Below are 20,713 nucleotides of genomic sequence, written 5' to 3' on the forward strand. Positions count from 1 at the left end.
CAAGGTGCAAGAAATGATTCTTACGAGGAAGAAACAGCTGACTATAGCTTGTACCACAGATTTTTCCACTGGTCATACCTATAGAAACTGTCCAACTATTTAGTTCCACTTTCGTCGAAAACGTTCATTATTGTGACACACCCGAATGACATAGCCAATTTGGTTGATGGACCGAATCGGTGGCAAGAGGCGTGTCCACAAAGCACTCTTACACCTTTAGCTGGTCACGCATGTCCAATAAGCGAAAACATGAGTATATAGAGAGAAAAATACAGTAGTTTAGACTTGTGTGTAACGTTTACGGTTGCATAAGCAAGTGTTAGGCGAGCAGTGATTAAACTGGGCCATGATTAGTCAAGCATGTCGGTCGATCCGATGTGGATTATTGGAGTTTGAAGTTATTTTACTTATAATTCTGATTGTTGTGGTAATAAAATTAGAATAGGGTATTACTGATGGAAAGATTGAGGCTTCCTCTTTTTTTTCAAAAGTACGTATAACATGATAGCGCTGATTATAATACGCGGTAGACACCTCCAATATATCTACTCAAACGTAACATAAGTGTGACAGAAATTGAACGATGTTTTAGCTGTATTTGATATTGTTAACGACTCTATAACTTGACTATACAATGACTACTTATCATCATTAGACAGGGACGATCATAAAAGTCTAAGACTAACAATGCATCCGAAAAAATCCCATCGTTCTCTCTTGTCTCTACTCTTGGAAGCGGGCTTGCATCTTAACCAAAGCCACAATACTTAGTTAAACTTGTGTAACGCGAACTTCTACATTCCGATCTACGGGAGGAGAATCTCTTAGCGGGAATAACACTAATTGGATTGCCATTATCGAAAGCTGCACTTAACAGTACGTGTTGGATTAAAGCCGCAACCATCCATTTTCTTTGGGGACTTTTAGGTAACGTATCGGCAGCCCCAACAACCGCAGAGTAAATAAGCGAATTAAGTATTTTGTGGTTTAAAATGTTTTGGGAAATTGTAGCCAGGTGTGTTTGGTTGTAATGAAATTGAGTTATTTTGAGCGGTGAAGATGTAGGACACGACATGTTTACTATGTCAGTAAGTTTTTTCGCACAGCTCAAATTATATCTGGTGAGCTAGTGCAGTCATGTGACGTGGTTTCCGATTTGAGTTTGTCCTAATATACATCACGTCACGGGAAACTATAAAAACGTATACTTTTATAATTAAACACAAAAAAAAAAACTTCGACAATATTTATGTCCTCAACCAAATGCTAGTTTAAAAGTTTAATCAAAGTTGAACTACTAAAGCCTTCTTGTATTTGACCCACAAATGATTTATACAACAACGCTTATGTAGTTTTTGTTGCTATTATAGTAGTGCGACACGACACGGATTATGTCGTTACGTATAAATGGCTTCGGCGGGCCATTACGACGATATTTTGTGGGCATTTCGCTGTTATACTCAATAATGTGAGGTAAAATCGAATTATCCACAATATTTATAGCAAAACATGCATAGGAACGTGGGTAAGATTGTGGCCCTTTTGACGGTAAGTGGCAACCGATTGATGTGTGGGTATTAAAGGTTACCAGTAACCGGGACTGGGCAAAAGGATCATACTTACGTATAATAATGTAAAAAGTTTGAGCATATTTCGCATTGAGATATGAGAGTTTTGGTACGATTACAAATAGGACTAATGACTAGTAGTTTTTGTGTGATAACATCAACAAATCTTTGAGTTCCTTATGCGAATATTTAGTATGTATATTGGTTTATATTACAAGGAAATTGAAACGAAACTATACGATCGACGGAATAACAAACAATTTTACTACCACAGTACGTACTTATCTTTAAAAATATTATAGCAATTTCTGAGCGTAAATTCGTTGGTATGCAGTGGCCTTAAGAGAATAGCAAACACCGCAGTATTATTTTATGTCTGAATTCAGTAGTGGCTTCATGAACTTGGTGAATGTTCCTGCTTCCGGCTTTTAAGTTATAGTACCAACTATAGAATAGTTTAGAAAGCGTCTTATATTTGAATATAGAACTACAGTATTAGTAAATACAGTAGTTTTTCAAGACTGTATTGATTTTGTTGGTGGTGTGGTGGTGTACTGAATATAGGCATATTATTATATTAGTTCGAGGTTCGCGTATAACTTTCATCACACATATACGGGCTATACAACGGGCTATAGTGCTTCACATGAAGCACAAAAATAATAACACAACTTACATAGAAAGCAAATACTACAGACCATTGCCAAAAAAATGTACAACTGAATTGAGAATTCGTTATTTGGGAAGTTCCTTATATCTTCCTAGTTAATATAATGCACAAGTATACCTATTACTAATGAATGATAATCTGACCACAAAAGAGAAAACAGCAATCCAATCGATGAAAGTATCAAAGAGATATAAAAAATGCTAATATTATCATCCTATTACATGCTTCTCTACTGCAAATGCATTGTTCAGGATTAGCTTATAAAGTACCTACACTAGAATGAGGATTTCAAAATAATAAAATGGCTTTCTCCGTTTTAAATAATTGTTCGATTTGCAATGCAAATAAACGGTGAGTCCGTGTCTTGTGTTTAAAACTAAACTTACATCTGTGTCTTAAAGACTTTATATAAATGAAAGTTTAGAATATAGTTGTAATTTTCAACCTTTACCATTTCGACGACTGGCTTAACGTCGAAAAAAAAAACCTTTATGAATCAATAAACGCACTGTTCAAAATGTATACTTTCAGAAATTTTTTGAAACAGTCATATTCAACAGAAAATTCGATCTATGAATCATAGATCATTCTAACTCACATCCCATTGTTTTCAAGTCTAATTTAGCTATAAAAGATTAGTCATTCAACAACACAATAAGTTTGATGTGTGTTAATGATCGCGTACACTCCTCTTAGTACTTACAGGCTTTTCACAGTGTACAGGTAAAATGTAGATTGTAAAGGCGTGCAAAACCCTCGCGCCGCAAAACTTCGTGTCCAACGCAACAAACGAGTTTTTAACTTTTACGATTACCCTATTATATTACACTTTAGGCACCGAGGTAGAAAGTTATATTGTAATCCGGAATAAGGTGGTTGATAAGAAAAGAAATTGGAAAAAACTTCGTGTAATTTAAATGTTGGGACATAAATTGCTCTTTGTAATAATTCTGTTCGTACAGCCGCGATGGGATGGAAGAATGAAGGATCAGGTAAACAAAGTATTAACATAACTATGACCTCTTCCAAAAGCTGCCGGTGTCATAAAGACTACTGCAACTAATTTCAAGAAAACCAAAAAGCGAATATCAAAGAAAACGTCACAGTAATTTCATCGGGAACCCGAACTAAAAGACGTCTTCCATAATGAAGATTCTACCATCACTCCTCAAAGCGCATGGCTTCCTACAATTTTAATCTTTGCCTAAATTTTCCGAGCTATTAAAAGCTAAAGCTGAAAGGAATTTGAACAGAGGCGAGAAATTCGCAGATGACGGCCGACAACTAGTCATAATATTTCGGGAAGCTGGGAAATGAACGTGGTAAGTTGGAAATGCTTTAGATGGTTTGTTTTAATAGATGTGTTAACGTTTGCTGCAGTTGGGCAATGCAAATGGGAAGCTGGGCTTACTCGTATGTTTAAAATTGCTGGTGCAGCGAATAAAAACAGACGGGAACTGGATGATGAAACGAATATGTGTTGAGAAAACCTTAAGCTGACTGAAATTAAAGTTGTCGTTAATTTTAAGTCAAATGAAATACATGATTATCCCTCTAAAGATGTCTGTGAAATTGCTACCGAGTAAATTAATATTTCAAAATTACACGATAACATATACACAAAGAGAATAACAGATAGACAGGTACTTGGCCGGTTAAACAAACGAATTTATAAAATTTAAAAGACCGAAAAACGCTGACCAAAGAATTAAAGTTAAACACAAAACTGCGGTTACCGTACACGATAGTTAAACAGCTAACACGAACTCGAACGTCGAACGTTAGTTTACAACAAATAGTGATATAGCACGTAAAAGTTCGCTGAAAATTACCCAACTAACCGCCAAGCTCGTAGTTAAGATAGCGGACTTTGTACTTAACGGTGCTTTTTTTTTTTGTTTCAGTGTAAAATGGTCGTTGAAACTATTCTAGGTAAATGACGGTAAGTATAGGAAGCGATACTGCGATGTTCGGTGTTCAGCATGAAAGAGTTTTGAGTTGAAACATTTTTTAACAACGAAAAGAAGAACTTTTTAAAAAGAACTTTTACTCTAAATTAGAAGAGCTAGAACGGGGTAGGGGTGATTTGTATGATACACATTTATACACATCTACAACACTGATACATTTAACTATTGTTGATCAAAAGGATACCAAAGTACGAAATACATATAAACATACGACACCAGACCATAACTATAATGGCACGAATCTTGTCACGACACCAAACCTTCAATCCAAAACAGATATAGCCTAGTTAGCCATAAAATAAGGATTACGCACAAAACACGCTAATTAAGTAGTGAACATTGGAGATCATGTGAGCGGTTTCGAGGGTACCTGCAGCAACATGGAGTTCGTTCCACTTGGCCGATGGTGGCTCATGTTTAGACGTTGCCAGACCGTGCAAATTGTTAGAATAGGTTTAAGGTTTTTGTCGATTCTGAGATGGTCGTTTAGATAAGAATTGTGGCTTTGGTTTTAATGGTAGAGGCTCTATTTTGGAAACTGAGGTTGGTAATTAAATATAATTCTAAGAACTACAATTTTTGAACTTCAATAACATGAGCACAAGAGAGATTTTCTAACGGGTATTCCACAAAGAGGCATGTATTCGTCAAATCATAAAATGATAAGGAAAACACCAGAACAGCGCACTGCAGCTCACTGAAGCCTTATTTCAGTTATTTTATACACACACGTGCTCGTACAAAAATCTTTTCAAATTGAACGCCAAGCTCTTCAGCTTTTTATTTTAATTCCTGCACTAAAAGAATTTTCTGGCCGTGATATATTTCTACAGTCCGAGTCGGATATCTGTTTAAGTTTTTGCATCAAGTGATTACCTTCGAGTAAATAATCCAAACGTTTTAATATTTCTAGCGATTGATTGCAACAGTTTTTCAACCCGGTTTTTTATTTCATTTTATTTTATTTATTTATTTATTTAATCAATAACAGTAAAAGCAAACTTTGATCTCTCACAGGACTATGGCGATCCAATCAAATTGATTCGTATCTATTCACTTTGCTAAGTAAACAAAAGTAGATAAATAACCGAGAAGCTGTGATTGGGTAGGATAGTGATGGATATTCCTAGAACTAGTTCAGTTCTAGTATTCAATTCTAGGTAGAGAGCACACTTCTTGGTATCCCGAGGTATAACAAGATCTGTCATCATTTAGCGTCATACCTAAACCTAATAATTCCTTCTTGCTTGAGACAGCATTCGGAGAACCCAATTATAAAACTGGTACATTTTTGTATAGAACTTATTTACGTCCCACGACATGCTGCAGACTGTGGTCACAAATTTATGTACTTCGGGTACTTCCATACACATATTAAGCCTATATTCCTTATCTGAGAGGATCAGCAAAATATTTAGCATCCAAGAACCCCAAAACTATAGCATAAACAAAATACACAACAACAAAAACAACTATAACCACAAATTGACTCTAAAACCAACATCAATTTGAACAGCATCTTAAAATCCGTAATCCGCAACACATCTCACCAGACGATATTGATGAGCCACTCTCGGCGTATCTCGTTGACTCTATTAGCAAACGAACCACGCGGCGGATTGATGGTATCGGGCCCTGATTGCTGCCGCGACGTTCCGATTGGATGCCCACATGTGTTTTAAGATTACACTAGGCACTACTTGAGCTATATGTAGTCGTATATCTTTGATTTTCGGTGTATAATTTTGGTTATGGAAGAGATTGTTAATTGAATTATGGATTTCTGAATAATAATGCTGTTAATGTTAATGATATGGTAGAAGATATTCTGCTTTGGTGACTACCAATATCTTATTTACGTTCGTATCCTAAATTGGCGATAAAGAGAACAATATTTTTGAATATAATTATGGTAGCAAAAACTATTAAAGCAACCAATTCAGGTGATAACTATACAGACATGATAATTACAGCACTAATCCAGACACAAATCAAGTAAAATCCTAGATCATACAGCCATTAGAAAATATATAGCACCAAAATACTATAAAATATCACAAACTCTGTCGCAAAGCACGTCGTCATTACTAAAGTATTGACGCAAAAAGAGTTAAAAATCAAAGTTGCGATGTCTGCAGAATTTTATGGAACCTCCATTAGTTCCAATAGGAAACTGCGCGGACGACAAAGATAAAATTGTAACGTGTAACAAGATTTTACGACGGTCATCTCAATCAGAGCGAGAGCAATTTGCTACAATTGAAAACAAATAAATGACCGACACCATCTCAATTCGCTTTGCTTCCGACCTCGCTGTTATTTTATAAAACTTGGTCGTCTTCAAATTGTTTGTTATGAATTGTAGGTTTTTGTTTCCTCTAACCGTGATCGGAATGGAAACCAACCATTCAGCGAGTGCATAGCTAATTAGGATGGATTCTCACAGGTTAATGAAAGGTCATCCATTAATACGTGCTTGCGGTTTGTGGTTACCAAACCGCTGTTACGAAAACCTCTCGTCTAAAAGCGAGAAGGATCGCGGTTTTAATTAGCATATTAGAGATAATAGCTGAATTACGTCTTACCATTTCTAGATATGACCCTCCGCAGCAAGTGACCAAAGCGACGAGCTCCCATGCATATCCTCTGCTCCCGAACCACTTCATCCGTGCAATCACTATCACTCGCTGTATCATCATCCGTATCATCTTCTGATACGAGAGATTGGCGCTTGACAGCTTTAGAATTTGAATTATTCTCACTAAAACTTAATGTCGGTTCACTGGCACCTAAACTTTTTGGCTCCACGTTCCAGCCATCCAGTTTCTGTACATCATTGAACAGATCGTCTAAATTAGTTTCTAATAAACCTTTGGCACTACATATCACTTTACTTTTGGCATCATTATGTGTTACGATGGCATCGACGCTGTTTGAGAGACATTTGTCTCGCCTCGCGTTTTTTGCATCGTTAGCATCGTCCATCTCATGGCTGACGTTTATATTGTCACGAGTTTTCGTTCGTTGCTTTATTCTTAAGGAATTTTGTGAAACTATTTTTGATTTTTCCATTTGTCCGACACTTTTTTCTGTTCCCAAAGAATTCAAATCCCTCGGCACTACCTGATTTTGGGGATGGCTCGCACGAAATATATTCGACAGCACTAACATTTTCACTGTTTTTAATGCACCGACACTGGTCAAATATTCCATCACTGCATTCCTTTTTCATTTCACCGTTTCCGATGTGTCGCACTAAACGAAAAATAAAATGGTTTTGTGTTTGTTCGTGCCGTATTCGAGAACTGCCTGTTGCAATACAACAACGAACATGTATGCAAATGCATTCTTTATGGAAAACTAGACATTATTCAAGCGTATAGAATATTCTGGAGCGGTCGGGGTTTGTGTGATATTTCGCTTGGAGCGACGTTAGAGGACACGATACGACTGAATAAATAAAATATCAGCAGAGAAACAATCCGGAGCCTTCATCAAGGTTTTACGGGGTTTTTAATGCATACGTGAAATGGGCGAGTGATTCTAGTTTAAGAGGTATAAATGTGGCTGGTAATTTATTTTATGAAAGATTTACTGAGTGTCTGGAGCTGGGATAAGTTCGGCTTATCTGTGGCGTAGGATTCTCAGTATGAGATTGGTTGCGGAGTCACATCTGTCACCTAGGAACAAAGCTATGGCCGGAGGGCGACGGCGACGTGATAACGTTTCTAGCCACGTAAAAGTCACCAGCGCAGCTTCGGCTTAGCAGTAAATCAAATTACTTTGGACATTACATGTTAGAGCTGGCTTACTGCGTTGTTTATAAAACTAATGTTGCTTGTATTTCATGGCGAAAACTGATCTATAATTCGTATTTGTACGCTTTAAAATTCGAAACTAAATCTTAAATCAATAAATTCCGGAACCTTGACGCAAGTATTCAAATGTGATGACATGGTACAGCACCAATTTGTGCCAATAAATGAAATCGGCATTGAAACAATCATGAGATAATTTCTATCTACAATTTGGATTGTCTAGTGTTGAAATGTCGGATATTGTTTTTGTGTTTCGTCATTGAAAGTTAATCAATTTTAATATGAAACATTATCACGCAAGACTATGATGACACTGCATGATTTCAAAGGATATTTCTAAATTAGAGGTAAATGATACCTATCTTTGATAATTCTAACTAGACAACGATGTAAAAAAGCTAAACATATTATGTATATCTGACTATAGTTTTCCTGTTATGATACGCTGAAATGTTATTCTCACATTATGTCCCTGTTCTACCGTTTAAGACACAAATTAAAACCTCTCTTCTCAATAACCTCTCTTTTCAAACCGATAACAAACCACATAGCAATTTAAACGAAGATCCGAATATCTCGTAAAACGAACCAAATGTAAAAAAAAATGGTCAAACGGACCACAGCATTCCCAACCCTTCACCGTCGAGTATCAAGTGAGTTAACCCTGTAGTAGTGTCGGACGAGTAGAGGTGTACCATCGCCTCCATTATGCAGTGGCTTACGGCCGGCGACCGGCTTTTTGCCCTAATCTTGTTTAACAGACGTGTTTCGCATGCGGAAATTTTAAACAACTATTTTTCCCTAGGGATTACGATGATGACAGCGTTTGTGAAAAGTTTGTTGGATACGTGTAAGCCGATCGATTTGCTGTGTTGTCGATTCTTTGTCGATTAACTGCTTGTATGTTGTTAATTATAAAACAATAGAAAATCAATTGTGTCTCGCGTATATTTGCGCTCCAGCATGCAACGGGTTAAAGCTGTGAGACACTTGATATTTAAGTAGGTGTTTGCTAGAAAAACTCTATCCTCAATATCAGATATTACACAGGTGTCTTATCGAGTGTTTATAAGCTAACTCGTCGACCGCCAAAATCAAGTTGTTTATTTTTAATACTTTTTTAGAGTTTTTGTTCAAAACACGATAAGACCGATTGCATGACCGATACACCATTTTGTTTCTTTTTTCTCACAGAACATTTACATTAACAAATACAAAATAAAAAAGAGATAAAGATCTACATAATTTATGGAATAAAGTCAACTTATTATACTTCTAGTGGCCACAATAAAGTTCTTGTGACGTTCTATGACGTCATCGCAAACAAACATGGTGGGTCTATGAATTTGACTTTCAAATTCTTACAGACAATAATAATAAGCACGAATTACATGTTCACACAGTTCTAAATACGATGTTAATCGTTTTGGCAATCAGAAGCGTATTTAAAAAACCTCAAGGTTTCGGACACGGTAGTTATGTTATGGACCATGTGATTAATTCGGGCATTATAAATAATGCCCGAGCATTATGAATAATGTCTAGCTTTATCGGGCCACATGATTAATAACTATCTTAACTTCATTATTTATCACATTGCACGGGCATTATTATATTGCTACATGACAGTTGGGCAATTTGGTAAAAAAGCTATATTTTACGCGGTGATATTTTCATTTGACTTTTATTAAGAGAAGATATTAATTATGCCAAATAATAAGTCTATTGCTTAAACTTTAGTTTATTTTGTTTTGTAATAATAAGTAATTTCTATAAAACAATATTTGTTGTAAAATATTTGTTTTTTTAATAATATTTTTTGTTATATTTTTAATATGACTTTCCTTAACTTTTAAATGCAAGAACTAGTAAATTTTTAAGGCAGAAGTCCTTCATAATTAATCCAAATCATGAGACTGATTATTTAAGTGGTTTGATATTTCATCATCTCAGGCATAGGACGTCCACTGCTGAACATAGGCTTCCCCCTTAGATCTCCACAGATACCTGTTGGAGGCGACCTGCATCCAGCGTCTTCCGACGACCTTTATAAGGTCGTCTGTCCACCTCGTTGGTGGACGTCCTACGCTGCGCTTGCTAGTCCGTGGTCTCCACTCCAGCACTTTACGACCCCAAGGGCCATCTGCTCTGCGAGCAATATGGCCTGCCCATTGCCACTTCAACTTGCTAATCCGGTGGGCTATATCGGTGACTTTAGTTCGTCTACGGATCTCCTCATTTCGGATTCGATCACGTAGAGAAACACCGAGCATAGCCCTCTCCATAGCTCGTTGAGCGACTTTGAGCTTTGAGATGAGGCCGATAGTGAGAGACCACGTTTCGGTGCCGTAAGTCATCACTGGTAGCACACATTGGTTGAAGACTTTCGTCTTGAGGCACATACCTCATGTCGGACGAAAAGACATTGCGTAGTTTCCCGAACTCTGTCCAGCCGAGTTGGATTCGGCGGTTGACCTCTTTCTCGAAGTTGGACCTGCCTAATTGGACTACTTGTCCTAGCATAGCGTTTGATACTTAGTTTATTTTAAATTAAATGGCAATAACAATAAAAAAAATTGAAATTAAATATGTTTGTACTACTTTGCCCAAACGGTCACGGGCAATATGTATAGCGCCCGGTCAATTTGATTATTTAAATAATTGTTATCAAATTGCACTCTCATATTGGGCATTTTTCATAATGACCGGGCATTATGTATACTGCCCAATTTATCACTTGGTCCATAACAGTTACATCATACGCCCTTAGGCGGTTGTTACACCTTCAAACTATATTTAGACGTCACAAACGTAGCAAAAATTATATCATACATTGTTATAGTTGGTAAATATTAGCAAAGAATATTACAAGGTCGTGTTGCATTCGTCTATTTATTTAAATATGCGCATTATTCATCGACAACTTCGCGCTTATTAACCAATTTGTTTTCATCTGTTACAATATTTCTTGAACTAAATTCGACAAAAAGAAATTCTCCATCTGAAGGTCGGACACGAAATGTCAATGGATTTCGCCTTTTCCTTGATTAATTAAAAACCTCTGGTGCATACTAATCTAATCTTTGGATTATCTATTACAATCTAGAAATCTGGTTTGTTTTCTTTGTGAGAACTACGTCGAGATTTCTTGTACATGTAATTAAATGGCAAATAAAACTAGAAACCGTTAGCCATCAAGATCTTGGACTCGGACGCTGCCTTCATCGTGTAAAGATGTCTAAGTTATGTGAACATGCTCTATATAAAAAATATTAATATTTTTAAGACAGATGGAACCATCACTTTTCGAATTGGAAAGTGAGCTAATATAACATCGAAAACAAACCCTTTAAAATACTTTATTCATGTGTACCGAAATGACTTCTACTCTGAAATATTATTATTCTGAACTTACAACGCCATTGTTATTCGAAATGAACAATTAAATCCGCTAAACTATAAATTACAAACGCGCAGTGTCACTACAGCCTAATCCATGCGCATACGTATTTATGTACGTTCATACTGTATGCGATATATTAGTCAATATCCTGGATATCTCGACTTCCCGAGGGGACAGTGCGTCTCCCCCGAATCGCGATTAGTCGATTACCATTACATTATTATACCATTCGATTCGACGCATATGCGGTGGCCGATCGATTTAGTATGCGTACAGTTTGTGTTGTAATATCCGGGATTCAGTTTTGATTAGCTTAATTAATTAGACTGTTATTTATTGGAAACTGTATAATTTACGAACTGGCTTACATATTGTATTATGTTAACAACTTATATTGTAGGTGCGATCTCCAATCTCGAATGCGTTTTGAAAATAAAAGAAACAAACTGACTTTATAACGACCGGTTGGAAAATTGAAAATTCCTCGTTGATTTCCCAGATTGAGTTTCAAAAGCGTTATTTTTCAGCCATAAATTCGCATTTGGCATGCAAAGGTATGTGTCAAATCTGCCTAGTGTTGTGTGTACTATATAGCGATCATAAATCGAGCTTTTGATCTCGAGTTCTCGACTTTCAGGGGAAATTGTGCAGTGTTAACAAATTACTTTTTTATGGCATTTGAGGGATTAGATACATTGTTTGTTTTAAGCAAGACAAATGTGACATGTTATTGTAATTTGATTTTACGTTGTTTCTTTTCGAGAACGCGCATTCGAAGTGCATAAAGAATAAGCAAGTAGGCATATTTTAAGATTACTTAGTTATTAGTAGTAAAATTTTAAGTCTCCTGTAGCATAGAACTTATCAATTTCATATGGTTGAATGTATAACGCTTACAAAGTGCAAAAATTGTGTTATTAAGAAAGCGTTAATCCAAATTGTAAATTAGGACTGGTTGTTAGCATTCTCAAGTCACATTTCTTAGTGCAGAGTTAAATCATGTTCTAAATAAAGAAATGTGTAGGTAATTTCCCAGTACAGTGACCCAGTGTTATGAAGCAATAGACATCCATATTAGTACGGAGAATGCATTGACCGGTATCGCTTGACAGACGTTCAACTTATTTGCACGAGTGTACTTTGCTCTTAAGGTATCTATGTTAGTATCAGAATAAACGTTTTTTTTAAATAAACCCAATTTAAAATCACTTTTAAACTCCATGTGACTGATTTTGGAAAGAGGGTTCTTTTGACCGCTCTGTAGGTATGTCTATTAGTTGGAACATAAAACGGATGAAACAATTTGGATGCATTTGTTTTACACGAAAACTGGCTTTTGTTTATCTATTCGTGAGAACTTGATCATGTTACCGAATACAAAATATCGTATTTACACAAGGTCGTATCAAAGAACCGTAAACTTACAAAATGTCATCGCAACAGGTTTATGTTTTTAACGCTAAAAAGATCTAACACCACAAATTACTTAATAGTTACTCCTACTCAATTTAAAGGTTTATGTTTTTAACGCTAAAAATCTCCTACTCAATGCTTACCTAATTTCAGACTTTATCTTAAGCAAAAAAAAAACACTGGCTAACTGACTGATTGGTCAAATTGCAGGTATTAAAACCATTGGTTTTAAAACCAAAAGATTTTCACCTCTGAATAACATAGGTAAGTGTCCGAAAAAAAAATACAAACATCCGAATTGAGAACCTCATCCTTTTTGGGAACTCAATTAAAACAGTTCGTATTATTGAAAACAACAACAAAAATCACTCACCTAATTTCATATGAACAATTGGCCACAAAATCAAAGGAACAAACAATCACACATCACGCTACAAGAAAGCCACTGCAAGAATATCAAAGACAGCAAAATAGGAACAGAAATAATAATGTTAATTACGCGCTCACGTTCATTAATTAACAACTTATGTTACATCTCATATGTGGAGCGCTGCGGTTTGTTAGGTTGCTTACATCTTACGTTTGAGATTCAATCGTAAGTGAATATTGTGAATTATTTTATCTTTATAAAATTTCGTTAATTAACCCCGAATAATACACTCCTTACCCTACTAACGCCTGCCCAAGCTGCGGGATTGTTCGAAAGAGTTGCCTCGACACTAGATTTTAATAAATAAATAAGGTATCTTTTTAATTAAATTCAAAATAAATTGGGACGCAAACCAATTCGCTTGACGTATGCATGAAATATCGGCAGGAGTCTAACAAGAACACTAGACCTAATGCAGTTCTCCAAAAGTGATAATAAAAAACAACTGCGTCCCAATCATAGGGTAACGTTGTCATTATCATACAACGATCTGAACACGTACAATATTATTGAAACTAATAACTAGACAGACAGTAGCAATTATATTTCAACTATTTACGTCCCTAATAAAGAATACAGAACCAAATTCCATAAATAAAAAATAAAACAATCTGTTTTGTATTACCGTAGGCTTTAAGAAAATACACAGTCAAACAACCAGCAATGTTATCTAATTAGTGCGAGATAAGCTAGATTTGTACGATGCAACGCGTTCCCAAGATATCTCTATTTACTTTCTTTGCTCACAATGACTATTAAATTGTATCTTGACACAGTTCTGAGATAGCACGCATAGTCAGGTAAAAACGATATAAGCAGAATAAGTTCTTTTTAGTTACTCATGCTATCTGCTTTCTTAACAAAACTTCAAAGCTAAGAAAATCATGGTGATTTCATAGGACTAACAAGTAATAATAGTAATTAATTCTAATGAAGTAGGTACCTACATAGGTCTTCAATTAAATAAATTCTGTTCATTTGACTGGTAACTATTTAAAAATAGATAATCCACTAACAGTCATGTTAAATTCAGTCACGTAGGTTTAAAGAAAATCGTAAAATCTTGGAACCCAATAACTGATTAAAGAGGTTAAGGAAAACATCTCGAGGAAACCTGGGCTTTAAAATTCTGAAATCACTAACTCGGATTGGGCAAGCGTAGTGATTAACGCTTAGTCCTTCTGTGGGTGATACGTAAGGCTGCCTTTTAAGTTCTGTCGTTTGGTAACCTCCCGCGATTTTTAAAAATATATATATATGCTATTTGAATCTTTTTGAATTTAGAATTCGAAAACAAAAGAATGTTTTTAAATAGGTCGATTAGTTTTATTGTATCGTCCATTCAAAGGTGACAGGTCGGTTGCAAAAATGGAAATGTGTAAGGAAAATTTGAGTGCGATAATTTTCTACAACTTTAAAAGGGGATTGTCGCGACTTCAGTACTAGAAAGAGATTAATTCTGTATTTAGTGATGTAGCACCATTCCTTAGGACCGCAGAACGCTGATATTTAGAATTTCAACCTGGGCACTCTAGCTTCAGTGAGAAGCCTCGTGAAGGTCGTCCAAAAACCGCCATGATGCAAGTTTATATCGAGGCTGTGCGGCAGCTAATCCTCGCAGACGGACATGTAGCATATGGTGAAATAGAGGCATCCGTGGGCATTTCAGGGACCACAGTCAAAAATATCCTACACGAAGAACTTGGCGTAAGATAGATGATCTCTCCATGGATACCACATTTTCTTAGCGACGACCAAGAAACAGCCCTAGTAAGTTGGTGACGTCAAACTCTGCAGCGATTCGACCGAGGAGAGTCAAAGCAGGTCTATGATATAGTTAGTGATAACAAGTCCTGGATATACGCTTATGATCCGGATTCTAAGCAGCAGTCAGCTGTCTAGGTCTTCCAAGACGAGCCAAAACCGACCAAAGTCGTACGCTCGCAAAGCACTTAAAAAAAAATGGTTGTCTCGTTTTTGGCAAAGGGTGATCGTGTCGCCACTATTGTACTAAAATATCGCGACATGGTTACCGCTGACTCGTATACCATTGTTTGTTTGCCAAAAGTCATCACCGAATTTAGAAAAAACTATCCAAGACTTCGAATGATACTGCACCATGACAATGCAAGTTCGCGCACCGCCCGCCAAACACCGATGTTTTTGAGTTCCCAAAATGTTGTAATATTGGATCATCCACCTTACAGCTGTAACTTAAGCACTAATGATTTTAATACATTAACCAAAATTAAGAAAATTCTTCGTGGACTACCTTTCAGCACACCTGAAGAAGCTGTTGACGTATACAAATCGGCCGTTTTGACTACCCCCACTTTGGAATGGAATAAATATTTAAAAACTGATTTGAATGCATGCAAAAGTGCATTAAATATCGCTAAGTATTCTTAAAAAAATAATAAACGGTAATAACCTATTGGATTATCTATACTTATTTCAAACGACACAACTTAAAAGGCAGCCCTCGTAGGAGACCTGTGCCCAGCAGTGGGATGATACAAAGGCTGGTGACGATTACCTTAAGAAGGACATTAGGTACCTACTCTAAACAGACATAAACAACAATTGAACCGGTAAACACCAGTTAGAAATTGAGAATCAGTCGTGTTCAAACGCTCAACTAGGCTTGGGAAGCAATAACAGTTCCTTATATTAAAATAGGCATTGTTATTACAAGTGTAGTAGCCATATTGTCTCTAAATCAGCAATGGTCTCTTTCAATTGTGTCCAATTATGTTCGCGAACTGTTAGGCTTAGAATGCACAGGCCGACTGCTGAGAATTCAATAGCTTTTGTTTCTGATCAGTTGTGTATGGGTAAATCGAAATTGATTCTAAGAAAGGAATATGTGTGCAGTTAAATGCAATTGAACATATGTAATCCTAACAAAGTCTAACCCACGGAGGAATGAAAGATAGCGAGACGGAGATGCCATAAAGAAGGTAGGTCAGGCCTTCTTGTAGGTCAAGCAACGTACGGTAGGCGTTCATGTGCGTTCATGTTCCTTGTCAAATAGAAATCAAACTGTTAATGATTGGTCTTGATTGATTGTTTATTTTATTTTGAACATAATGGGCGGGTTCCATAGAAGAAGTGTAAGGGTGAAGCTAGTAACGTTCCTCGTCCCCCGAACACCCACATTTTATGCGCGCTGCTTTCATAGGACATTTTGCGTTGACATCTCCGCTAGTCATTTAGTTCTCCGTAATCAAACCTGCAATTTCAAATAAAGAACCTCAACGCTTCAAGAGCTCAACCATCCTATTATTTATCACATCCCGTCGCCTAGCAACGGTTCACAGAAAATCGCGCATGACTTTCGCGAAGTTTATTTAACGGGAACCGTCGGTATCGCGGTCACGACCGCCCGGTGCGTCGACGCCCTAATAAAGACTGGTCCAACGTCGCGTTAAATGGTCATATTAGCTGCAAGTGTTATGATGTGGGGCCTGTGACGTCATCGATATACTTGAGAAGCGTAAAGCGTGTGTACCGTCGAACATTGAAGCTCCGAATCTGCATATAGTTAACTTACAATAGTAATTTGATACTACTGGTCCTATGTACATAATTTAGTGGCACCGGCATCGCTAATTAAATATAAAGGTATTACAACCTTGACTGTCCTTTAGGAATAGTTCTGCTCTAAAACTGTGGAAAATCTACATCCAATATGGATACCTACTATGAGAGAATACTGACTTAAAAGTATCCAATAAAGACACTTCATTCAACAGCTAAATACAGCACTAATAAAATCATTAAAGACAGCTACAATGATTATAATTTACGGCTAATCTTCATAAATTGTTTAACTAAAAAACGGTAATAACCGGACAAAAAGTTCAACGCGCCACAAGACTCCTCCCGACACGCAAAACAAAAGATTTATAACAAAAAACATCGCCGTGTGAAAATTCACATGAGTGACTTTTAAAAACATAAAGTTATTGTTGCATTACGTTTCGAATATGCTACGTAAAATAGTTTTAAATCAAGACTGTGTCTTTCATGAGATGTCAGCAACCCCAGCGGGGCCCAACAGGGAAAAGGTCCGCCGGGGCTGCAGGATTGATCGAAAGAGTTACCGCAGCCCTGGTACATAAAATGCCTACGACGGAACACGACGGTTTTTAGTCAGTAAGAGTCTGACACACCCTCACCGCTGCTAACCCACAGCATCATTTGATGATTTTTGACATCGTTAAAAAAAAGACTGTGCCTTTCATCTGCCAAACTGTTCCCAATTATGTAAGGGTCGGTTTCCAGTCTAACCAGGTGCAGAAGAGTATCTTACATTAAGCAACTACCTATTTATATGAAAACATTGAAAATTCTCTTCTTTTTTGTTAAAGATCTAAAATGTATATAAAATTAAGTGCTTAACATGAGACCCTGTCAATTCTCTGTATGCAACGCGGGTCTTAGTATTGCCTGACCTCTGCAAGCGTACTTAGTTTTACCCTGAATCTAGGGAATTCCCCTCTACTTTCATCATCATCTCCCGAGCCTTTTTCCAACTATGTTGGGGTCGGCTTCCAGTCTCAGCGGATTCAGCTGAGTACCAGCGCTTTACAAGGAGCGCCTGCCTATCTGACCTCCTCAACCCAGTTACCCGGGCAACTTAATACCCCTTGGTTAGACTGTACTCTACTTTCAGTGGTATAAAATGGAAATAATATTACTGCAGTAAATAAACATACCGTAAGTCAATTTATTGCACAAAACAACTGATGCATACACGAAAGTTTTGTAAAACCAATAATTCATAACAAATTATTTAACTAGACGTACCGAACATTTTCTCTTTATTTAGAACATATTTATTTATTTATTTATATGTTCTAAATAAAGAGAAAATGTTCGGTACGTCTAGTTACGTAAGTTACCGTAACAAGTACCTACACACGCAGTATAATGAGTTACGATTTATCGTTCTCGTGTTATGGAACATACCAGTATCGGTACCGATAGCAATCTCCAATTTAGCTTGTAAATCATTAAAGTATGTCTATTTTTTTGTTGATTTTTTACTCAAAAAATAAGAATGGTCAGCCGGAAAGTTTCCAAAAAGTAAGTAATCATACTCGTACCTAATCGTAAAATATTTAACTTTGAGCCAAACATCACTTAGTTTCGCCTTATCATCATCACCAGCCTTTGTATCATACCACTGCTGGACGCAGGTACCCACTTAAACAGAGGAGGTTAGGTTATGCTCAAAGCAAATATAGCTATAAAATAGCCTTTTCTCCATCAATATCTTCAAAAAAACAAACAAGAATTTCACAACCAATAATTGTCAACTTAGCAAGCATCGTGGGACACCTATTTATCTACATAAACAACTTATACCCGTGCATACTTTCTCTCGATCAAGTCTAGACAACTAACTTCTAAAACCTTGCATCTCGTTCTAGCATTCACGAATTAACATTAGAGGAAAAGTGACACATGATCATGCGCAGTTAGTGAGGCAGAACCATGGAGAACAAAATTACTAGCGGAGGTGCCATAACGGAAAATCTCCTATGAAAGTAGTGAGCCAAAATGCGGGTGTGTGGACTAGGAACGTTACTGTTTTCGCCCTTATGCGCCTTCTTTGGACCAGACCATTTTTTGTAATACCAAAACTCCTTGACAGATATTTCAAAGAACCTGAAAACTTCGATAGTTCAGTAATAACTGATCGTTTTGGTCATGCCCACCGTATCTATTTGACCTAGAAGAAGGCGCCTAACCTACCAGCATTATGACATTTCCGTCCTTTCTTATTCCGTGGGCAGACCTAAACGGTAGTACAATATACACAGTAAGAGTAGTAGGTTCTGTCCTTGGATTGTTGTAAAGAGGTTTTTATATAGAATCAGGTTGGGAGGTTAATGACCGTTGCGCTCGAGTGCTTATTGCGATGTTGTCATTCAGATTATGTGGATGCTGGTTTTTTGATGGCCGTCTTAGAAGGCCTTGGTATTAGTTATTATTTGTTTCCAAATAATATAATGGTGTCTAGTATCAAATATACTAATTTACTTTCGCCTACATCTAAAGAAATCTGCTTGTTTTCTTACAAAGTACCACTACAACAGACTAGTAACAGATGAAAATATATCGTGACAGTAAAACATGGTCCGTACATAATATTATTATTAAAGTACAGCGTGTTGACTATTTATTAACTGTAAATGTGATGTCTATACAATTTAAAGTGATCAGGCTAAATTAAAACTGACACGTTTGGAAACAAAGCTTTATGACAACATTTAATGAATAAACGAGTATTTGAATTTACGGAATGACTTGCTTTTAATGGAGAATTGAAACTAAGATTCAGGTTACTAAAGTTTCGTAATATTTGAAACGTTGTGTTGCCTTTTCTCTCTAATTGTCTTTTTATGGCAAATGCGAAATTGGCTATGAAATATCGAATATGAATTACCTACTTATATTTTTAAAATATTTTTTTCTTTAGTTAAAAGAGTGAATTTTCTTCATTTAAAAGAATAAAGTTACTATTTTCATTATTGTGGTAAAAATATGTAAATTCCTCACCAAAATCGTTTGGTAAAAAACAACCGGTTACACTGCGAGGCATGCAGTATATCAGTTATTTTCGGCCTTGAGTGAAAGTGCACCCACGGTTGCAAAACGTAACCGGACGTATGTAGGTAAGTGATACTTAAATGTAACTTGATTCAATAACATTCTACAGTTGCTACTGATCTGATTTTATAGTAGCCAATCATTGTCAATAAGAAGTAAAAAAATTGAGAGCACATTTTGTAGAACACCTTTGCATTTGAGTTCACAACAAATTGCTGCTAGAATCTAGATCTTATTATTAAACTAGCCGAATTCTAACTGCATTTTTATTACAAGTATTCAAGTTATTACACATTAAATGTTCACTCACTCCACAATTACAGGAAAAATAATCCTTATCTCGGCCAACAACAACGGTTAAACAAATAATTCGCATATTACGATTAGATACAATGTCGCCATAACATAACTTGTTCACTATTCAACTTACAATGCACTGCAAGCTCGCTACTTAACCATAGAAAAACAACCTTTATTGTAAATCAAATAATGGTTATTATCGCATAAAGCATATGTACTGTTTGTACCATTTTATCATATGTATGTAAATACAGCATAGTTTGTGAGTCATACCGAAATATTCCGAGTAGAGAGATCAAGGCTTCAGAAGGGAGGCTATTGGCCTATCAATATGCTAAATCATTTTGTACTAAGATAACTGTAAACCTTATTTCGTTGAGGATAAAGTTGTAAATCGATTAGCTGAAAACGTCCTTTGTGGATAGTCTGCAGGAGTTTTTATGTCAGAAAGCTCTTATACTAACACCCGATATTGATATCCTATCTAACGCATTATGTACTACTTTCCTAGAGTAAGTAA

General features: G+C 36.4%; 1 protein-coding gene across 4 annotated transcripts in view; it reads right to left on the reverse strand.

Moving 5' to 3' along the window:
- LOC124638661 (atypical protein kinase C) overlaps positions 1-20,713 on the reverse strand; it is a 212,340-nt gene that overhangs the window by 179,937 nt on the left and 11,690 nt on the right. For 2 of the 4 annotated variants that reach the window (XR_006985387.1, XM_047175657.1), the window contains exon 2: positions 6,794-7,463. The exons of the other annotated variants lie outside the window; for them this stretch is intronic. Coding sequence is in view for 1 of the 2 variants with exons in the window: in XM_047175657.1 (XP_047031613.1) it covers positions 6,794-7,421 (628 nt within the window). In the remaining variant the exon portion in view is untranslated. The remainder of the gene's footprint in view (positions 1-6,793; positions 7,464-20,713) is intronic. 4 annotated transcript variants of the gene reach the window in all.

The sequence above is a fragment of the Helicoverpa zea genome, chromosome 18, assembly GCF_022581195.2.
Source record: "Helicoverpa zea isolate HzStark_Cry1AcR chromosome 18, ilHelZeax1.1, whole genome shotgun sequence".
Lineage (NCBI taxonomy): Eukaryota > Metazoa > Arthropoda > Insecta > Lepidoptera > Noctuidae > Helicoverpa > Helicoverpa zea.